General features: G+C 41.5%; 1 protein-coding gene across 1 annotated transcript; it reads right to left on the bottom strand.

Moving 5' to 3' along the window:
* Window positions 1–2523: 2523 nt before the first annotated feature.
* On the bottom strand, window positions 2524–9151 carry LOC139151644 (cell death-inducing p53-target protein 1 homolog). The gene is made up of 3 exons (XM_070724574.1): window positions 8829–9151; window positions 4551–4899; window positions 2524–4212 (listed from the first exon to the last, which is right to left on the bottom strand). Exons 1-3 carry the CDS (start codon window positions 8857–8859, stop codon window positions 4110–4112), a joined length of 483 nt encoding a protein of 160 aa, XP_070580675.1. The 5' UTR covers window positions 8860–9151; the 3' UTR covers window positions 2524–4109.

The following is a 9151-nucleotide window of genomic DNA, read 5'->3' as shown; positions in this document are numbered from 1 at the left end:
GTATAAAATGCAATGGAAAGCTACAAGTATTGTCCCTGTAATCAGCACTGATACACTGCAGTATGACAAAAAAGGGTGGTTCAAGAACCTTTGCCATTATCTGATTATTTGCCATGTGTTTCATTAGCTGCATCATCTCCTTTCTGTAGACGCACCACTTCCTATTTTGACTTACATACAGATTGGTATATGGCGGTGCCGCATGTGAGGCAGGATGTGCTCACCCTTTCGAACGCCTCACATCACCTTTCTTTTAGAATTTGATTTCGCGATACAGATATTGGTGCGCTTTTCATAGAATGAGCCGTGCTATGCTGTGCTGTGTTTGTCATATACAACAGTATGTACTTTTGACCCATGATTCTTAGATAACGGACCTGTATGATTGCTGTTAATTTTCCGACAGAGAAAATTTCAGCTCAGTTACCGCGAGGCTCCATTTAGGAGCACCCGTTGTGTGCAATGGTCACGTACAGGGCTTAGATTGTTCACTACACAGCTGAGTGTTGCAAAAGTTTCACGTCTGTAGGTCATTGACATGAAAACAAACCTTTTCATGAGTTGATCAAAGTTGAATAATTGTTAGGCGCTACTAGATTGACACCATCGGACATGGAAATAAGTAAATTGATACTTCTCGTTTGAATTTACAGAAGTTTTGACAATATCTATCAAAGGTGAAGTTATCACGTCAGGTTTCCGCCTCGAGACACTCCGTGGAATTCAGTGAGTATCTAAGTATTAATACAATCCAATGTGGTTCTGAAGCAGTTTTTCTCTAAGCGCTGTACTGTTTGGAGCCATTGTTTAAACAAGCTTTGACTTATTTCATCAAGACTGATTTACATGTAAAATTCAACCAGGTGTGAACTGAAAATGCTCGGCACGTGTTTCAGCATATATTGCAATTGTCTGTAAAATGACCTTTTTCTTTGATATCATTTTACAAGTTTGTAACTTCATCAAAATTTGTTGTAATCAACATCATCATCAATGTTCATCCTATGAATTGAAAAATATTTTAAGTATACGAATGCTATTGTATAATTCTCATTCATTATTACTTTATATAGCAACATCACTGTCCCGGGGGTCAAGCCCTCGGCTCAACTGCTGCATGCTGAGGGCGCTTGCAAGGTCTGGGCGTAGCCGTCGAGGGACTGTAAGATAACCGAGGATATGCTCTATCCGATCAGTCTGTAGCATTTGGTGAAATATGTTATGATGGCCGCTCATGTGACTGACCGTATGAGATCTTACGGAAGTGGACCTCTTACGACCATGTGGGGTTGTCTCACATTTAGAACTACCACAATATCGTTTTTGAACTGGCCAATCCAGCTGCGTGTACTTACCTAACACCACAGTCCCCCTGTGCTATTAAACACCGACAAATTTTGCATGGGGCACTGTGAACTGTGACGATGTGATGATGATTTAAACAAAGGTAACAAAGAGTTTTGCCATGCGATATGCATGTTTCATTGTTGAATCACGGGAAGGTCACACCTGTTATCTTGGTGGCCGTCTCTACCTTCGATCTCTGATACGGGGAAATAACTTGCGAAATTAGAAAAGGAAGAGTGTGCCTCGGAGAAAGGTATTCGGAATGTCAAACTTTTCACAGTGCCTTTTCTCGTCTACCACTTGTTGAGGCTCATTTTGAAGCTCATGGAGTGAATAAACTTTTTACACACCTATTTTAAGAAAATCGACTATTTTACATTTTCTCCATACAGTTAACACAAGGATGGCCGCCGTTTTGAATTTCGACTATCAGTAAATTCAAAGTATGCATTTTCATGGTACTACAATGTTCACGGTCACACCCGAAATTTATTCTTGGTATTGAAAGATAATGGTTAAAGTTTTTCCACGGGGAGAATTTGAGCAAAATTTAAGTCTTACAATTCAATGCGTTCAACCTTCAGAAACATGTCAACGTTGCTTATCATGCTACACACGTCAACATTGAGCATCAACTCACTCCACGTAGGAAGAGAAAAACGGATGTAATCTAGTTCCGTGCCCTCTTTCTACTGCTGGCTGCGTGTACCCACGAAAAGGGCCCGGTATGCACTGTTCTATGGTTGTCAATCAGCTTTTGAGCAGTTTTTCCAGCGGTCCAAGATGCAAAAATGGTAGCGTTCGCGGTTCATTGCTCTAAGAGTTGAGGAGCTTAGCGTGTGCATTAAGTGGACTGGAAGTGCATGGGACTGCAAACCAGACTAGCCATAAATAGATCTCGTGAGAGGGTACCCAGACGCAAGCGCAATGCTGTCCCGTGATTCAATCGGTCAGTGTGATGCCCACCAAATTACCACAATCTTGACAAAATATATGGCGCATGCCAAGCCCGTCCGTGAGCACAGCGTAGCCAGTGGCAGTGAAATAGGGTAGAGGATTATGTTAAATAAATAAGTTGATGTCGCGACCATTTTGGCAGTGTGATTTTCCTGGAAGAACGAGATTTCAAATTCATGAAAAATATTGCCGAAATATGAAAAGCAAGCAGTCACAATATTAGCGATAACGCTATCTTTTATTTCATGTAACGATAATTTTGTGACAGTATATAATACATGTAAATATAAGTACATACTGCACAGAATAATTAACAGTCGTTTACAAAAGGCACATACAATATCGGTATAACTACACTATATGAGGGAAGTCATCACAAATACGACGGATAAATCGTCTAACAGGTTTGAATACAAGTAGAAACATTAAAATGAAATTATATGGTCCGCTCGTTTTGTAAAAAACATGACAAGCCATTAAAACAGCCTTCATTTTCATTCTCAAGTATGTGAATGTTATCCATAGAAAGGGTTTCTTGTTCCAAATTTCGATGACAGGGTTAAAAAAAAGATCTAAATTGATTTCTTTCAGCCATCTTAACTAACTCCTTACAGAAATTACAAGACGAGAGCTCCTGATATATACAGTTGTAATGCTAGTTTACATTGAATGACCTTGACAATACAAGTCGCCATCTGCAAAACATCAAACTACCTGATTTCTCGGTTTGTGTGTTCGGTAAGCGTACTCCCAATTTCTAGAAGCATGATAATCCACCTGGTTATGCCAGAACAACCAGTGCAAATAACCGGGCGTAAGACCATGCAGATGAGGTGAAACAACGATTCCGTAATCTAGCACTGAGCGAACAACAAAAAGTCCAAAACAGGGTCACTTGCGAAACAGTCAATGCGGTCCTTCAGCCCTCCTTTACAGTTGGCAGATTCTTACGAGACAAACCCAAGGTGGTTGTAGTCGAAAAGGCACGAGGTGCCATGTTCAAGCAGATGGGTAAAAATACCGTCAAAGACGGTGAAGCGCCTTCAGTGACAATGTATTTAAAAGTCTTAGCGTCAAAGCAGCATTCAATGCTTAGATGCTCCCCTGTATATTTTTGTGTTCCTTTGGGTAGGTTATTTTTTGCTCAAATTACATTGCCTAAACCATGCAAGAAATTAACTTCGAAGAGAAACTTTGAAGAAGAACTGGTAACATAACGTTTTCACATTGCCTCTTATGATCCCTAAAACATTCAAATGATTAATACTAATATGTTCGTCATGGATGCTAACATTGTCACTCAGCCTGTTGATAGATCGATATAGTCCAGCGAAAAAATGGTTAATAAAAAGCAAAAAGCAAAACTTTACAGAGTAAGTTCCACAGACGGCGCTTGGCTTACACAGAACTGATAACGCTCTCAGAATAGTTGTTCTCGGGAGCTGCAAGCACAAAAATTCTTGAGTTCTTCTATTTTGCTAATCATTCTTACAGTAGCTGACCGCCTGTTTGACTATAACGTCACTATCACTGTTCAATGACCTATTCGTTATTTTCCAGTCTATTTGCCTAAAGTTTAAATACAATTTATGTAAATTAACAAATTACATATATATAACCAATCCTTCCGAATAATATGTAAAGTATCAAAAAAAGCCTCTTATGGTGAGTTTGGACATCTGCGTTAGAAATCGCAGTTACGTCATACTGGTCGTAAGTGTGGTTGGCGCTGACGCTAATGGGTTGAGATGACACTGAGTGAACGCAGATTTTGAACGAAAGTGGGATCGTGGGTAGCGGGTAACTCAACGGGTGAATTTGCCGAGAACATACTTGCAGTTCGGGCAACGATGGGTGACATCCTGGAAACTGTCCATACAAAATGGAATGAAACAGCAGATCCAAAACCTACAGAGAGAGACAGCGAGAGAGACAGAGAGACAAACAGACAGAGACAGAAAGACAGAGGAGAGAGAAAAAGTAAATTTTCTTCCTCTAATTTAAGATGTAGTAGTTGCGATTTACAGCAAACTGTTTAAATCTCTCATGTGTAGGACATACTAGGCTCAATATATATACATCGATTTAATTTTCTTATTTGCATATGTATGAAAATGTTGAAAAATGCCTATTGCATCATGTGCATACAAAAGAGAAACGAGACATCCAGTAGCAAGGTTGTCTATATCATTCTTGGGTGTCTGTCACTTAGCAATATTTTGTGTGATATATTGAATATCTCTTACCCGCAAATAAACATGAGAAAACAGCAGAGCCAGGCCATTCCATTCGGTTCCGATTCTACGTGGGTGACGATGTTGCGACTACAGTTTGGACACGTCGCCGCGGTCGGAGACGGCCCCAGTGTGGCGACGAACGTTGTCGCAGCGGGGGCTGTAACCACAACTGTCTGGCTGTGATGGGTGGCGGCCTGTGGGTATGGTTGATGGACGTGTGGCTGAGTCGCCGGTTGCTGCGAGTACGTGTAGTAGGGTCCTGGCTGCGGTGGCGGCTGCTGTGCTGGGTTGTATGGTGGCTGTTGGACTGGATTGTAAGCAGTGGGAGGCGGCTGCTGGTACCCGCCCTGCGGTACATCTGGAACGGAGAGAGAGTGAGTGAGTGAAAGGACAGGGAAAATCAGTCACAAAGTGATTAAAACGATCGCGTTTTTGCCCTTTTTCGTACCGTAAGGTGGAGCCCCTCCATACACACTGGGGAGAAGGGTCTGAAAATCGCAGCAGACCCTCAAGTAGTTCGGTGCTCTTGGAAACACAGACGACACTAAGGGGGCTGAAGATATTACCTAGTTACCGTACTTTGAAATCAGATTTCGTATCTGTAGGGTACATTAATGCAATTTTACAACAAATTATATATCAAGCAGTTGTTCACTTGTTACGATTTAGAAAACTGTCAGTTTCATTTCGCGCCTTAATCGAATATCAATTTGTTGCATTTCCTAGAATCTGTCGGTGATGTGACCTTTCAGTGACGTATGAGCGCATTGTTATTGGAAATCAAACCTGTCTTGTCATAATTATTACATTTACCCTACTATTCTCCCTAAAGCTTGCTGAAATATGAGGTATGAACCTTGTCAATTTGTTAACATGCAAAAAATGACAATGTTATTATCGCCTACAAACGAGCTCAATATTCATATATATACGAAAACAATTGATGGCGCTCTACGACATACTATTACACCTCGCTGTCACGACACAGCCCGGTATACCCTTTGTCACGAACTACTAGGCTGAACACAACAACATTTCCGGCTCATATCACGGTGACAATTCATATCAGAAAACGCAGGCAAACAGGTTTTAGGAAAACAAGAGATATACCGAACTAACATTGTGTTTTGTACTATTATTTTTTGACACAGTAATCTTACGCGTTAAACTATCACACCCTATCTTCTTCGTGGCTGACATCAGCGACAGCGTGTTGGAAAGTTGCGCCATTCGTGTAACATGCATAGTGTAACGTTTTCCTTTCCTAAGAAAGCTAATAATACATGGAATGTGATCAACAGTACTTTTTCTTATCTTTTTTTTTCTTTCTTTTTTTTTGTTGAAAGTCACACTTTATAGGTATAGTATGTAGGTCACGTAGGGTTGGTTGGCATTGATTGACGCAAACAAGGAAGCCAAACGTCATCGGATGTCATAATAGTTATCGAAACTTTCACTAGGGTGCAAGTGGGTGAAAAAAAATCGTTTTGTACCAGAAAAGCTACAACCTTTACTCTTCTGTGCGAGCTTGATCCGTGAAGCAAGGACAAAGCCTGGTCTTTGAGCGATAACTGGGCTGGTCAGAGCTCTGAGTGACGTGGTGGTGATACAGTTCCGTAGCCAATAGTTTACCAAGCCTCAGGCTTTGCGCCAGGTATTTTTTTAACAACAACTTACCATATGCATACCTTAATCTGACTGAATACGGTCTTTCAACTTTTCGTACTATTTTCAGTGTCATGCTTGTCTAAATCCTTTCATGACTGCTGCTCCTAACAGTAACAAAGACCGCCGTCCCAGTCAGAGAAGGGAAGTTAATCGTCCTGAAGGGACCAAGACATTCTCAGAATGATCGTTAGAACTGAAGTCCCAGTTTCCCGATCCCCGAATTACTTGCAGGATAGATACAAAGCGAACCGTTTTATATCTTGAGATCCCGACACACACATGATTCATGTCACAGTTTTATGAGTAGACAGAAAAACGTAAGGAATTGCCCACACCTTAAATTCAAATGGCTGCCCGTCCATATGAACTCTTTATGGCGGGAATAATAAATCATCATTTATTGCGAGGCAGAATATTTCAGTTGCGAAAACAGAGTTTGGTGTTATAATGGTAAGTTAATCGCATAGCTTTCTGCAGTTTGCAAGTAAGACTACCCTTTTATACGCAAACAAAAACTAATTCAGAGTAGAAAAGATAATTTTTTCAAAAATTCATTCTTTTGTGATCATGGACCTAATGTACTTTACATAGTCACACCTGTCACCAAACAAACCCAATGACGTAGTTTCCGTCAGTCTTTCAACCAAAGAATATAGAAAGTCGATTGAATTTCATTTTTTTTTTATCTCAACAAAACATGAGACTATATTCGGCGTGGTCTTGAGATTACGAGGAATAATGTCTCTCACTACGTATTGGCAGCGTCCGCGAATATTGCGTCACAGTACACGTCATGACGTCACAGCCCAACACGCACACACATGTGACTGTGGTTACACTTGCCATGAATGAGCGTCACATGAGCTCGTTCAGAGCCAACAGTGTGATTCACGCTATTTTACAATCCCTTTGCCTCGCTCCACAAAAGGAACTTTTAGCGTGTAGTAATGACCTTGGAGGTAGGGCGAGAGTGACAAAAGGTCACTCGTAGAGTAATACCGACACTCGGTGCGCAGTCAACACGCAGCATGAACACAGTGTAATTATTTTTAGATCGCTTTTAAATTAGCGACATAGCGACGTACGTATATGTATTCTCTCTTCCAGCATAGTTTCAATTATCTGTTATTTATATCAGAGCTCTTTTGGGCTTTCACATGGCCAAATGAAAAATATGTGACGACCTTTCACATGACTTTCTCTATTTAAAACTGTGTGACCCTAAACTTGTTTTACTTATTTTCAAAAATCACGCATTTGCGGAATTTTGCTGTTTTGATGGGTCACACCGGAATAGATAGAGGAAAAACAAATTCTTCAATGTCAGTCATGTGATCAATACATCATTTGACAGAAACAAATTTACGGAAACGCACATTTTGCCTTACGCCTCAACCGACGTTGTACCCCGAAACGAAAGTCCACAGCCTAAAAGAAATCGGCTACGTTCAAGTACGTTTGGTTGTAGGCAACAGTAATCTCGGGTTTCGTAAAGTTACTCATTTCGTGCAGCGGAGATTGTAAACTTTGAATGTCCTGGCCGAGCATGACCTGATGCAGCTTTTCGTTTTATCTCGTTTCCACCTCCATGGTTTTGAGAGGCAGGGGGGTCGCTCTGGGTATTTTTTTGTGAGAGGAAAAAAGCGTTCCTTTCTGACTTCCCCCTTTATATGTGCTTGGCAATTTACGACCGCCGTACATCCCCTTTTTGTAGAAACAAATGACGAATGGTGAACTGCTGTATGTCTAACTTTCGTATTGTGATGTCTGGATTATCATTTTATCAACTGATTTAGTTTAAGGGGTAAATATTTTCATCGTGACAAGAGAGGCGATAACGCGGAAATGATAGCTAATGCATACACATGTATGCGTTATTGACCGGGACTTGGCAAAGCCATCCGCAAGGGCGGACAACTACGTTTCAACCTTGAACTGCCTTTTACGATGCCGAGCAAAGGTTAGGTTACAGTAACTAGGTTTTGCCTGAGGTTGTGGGTTGGACGGCAGAGCTAGCCACAACCTGTGGCAAAACCTGGAGCTACTGTACTACAGGTAAGGTAGGGCTGGACTGGACTGTGAGTTTGTCTCCTGATGGATCAGCGTGTACTGGGGATTGATGGTTCCCTGTGATTTTCTACAGACGAGTTTGCGCAGAATCGAAACTGTCACTGTGACCTACACGTCATACAAGAGTCTTCATTCTATTCTACATTTGTCGAAGGAGTGCCATTTGTAAACATCTTGGGAGGGGCGTTCATGGGGATTTCGTTTTGGACAGACGTCAATAACGCTACGCAATTTCTCGTAGAACACTGATTTCACTCTCAGTAGCTAACAGGTTTGAATGCGGACAAAGAAAGAGCGGCTCGTTGAATTACTCAACAGAAGGGGAAACTTCCGCACAGCTCTTACAAAGTGCGTCATTCGTGATTATACCGAAGGTGAATTATAATGTAACCGGACTAGTATTACAACACAGCGCTGTGACCTTGATCAACACACAATCACATCGCGCTGCGCTTCTTTCAACATGGATAATTAGTCCCTAGTTGAAGGTTTAACTTTTTAACCATAAAGGCCGTGATTATTGTCGTTCCTATGGCTGTTAGTGCTTACCTCCGGGATATGGTGGTGGTTTATCGTCCATCTTGTCTTTGTGCCGACTACTGTGGCTGGTTGATCATGCAGTGAGATGCAAATGTGTGTGGCATGAACCCTGAGTCACCTCGCGGTTCCAGGGGTGCCACGCCTATCGAGCGCCAGTAGACTATGAATAGCTGCCCTGCCAAGTAAATCCCGGGGGCATGTTATAGGTCAGTAATTAACGCCAATGTACGTCACTTACTTTCTACGGATCATAAATAGATAAAGCAACAAAATGACGCTTTGCCAGATCTTACATGTAAGTTGTCCGTATACCTTCCTAATTGCTCAACTCT

This window comes from Ptychodera flava, chromosome 15, assembly GCF_041260155.1.
Source record: "Ptychodera flava strain L36383 chromosome 15, AS_Pfla_20210202, whole genome shotgun sequence".
Taxonomy (NCBI): Eukaryota; Metazoa; Hemichordata; class Enteropneusta; family Ptychoderidae; genus Ptychodera; species Ptychodera flava.
This window is presented reverse-complemented; position numbering and strand designations above follow the sequence as displayed.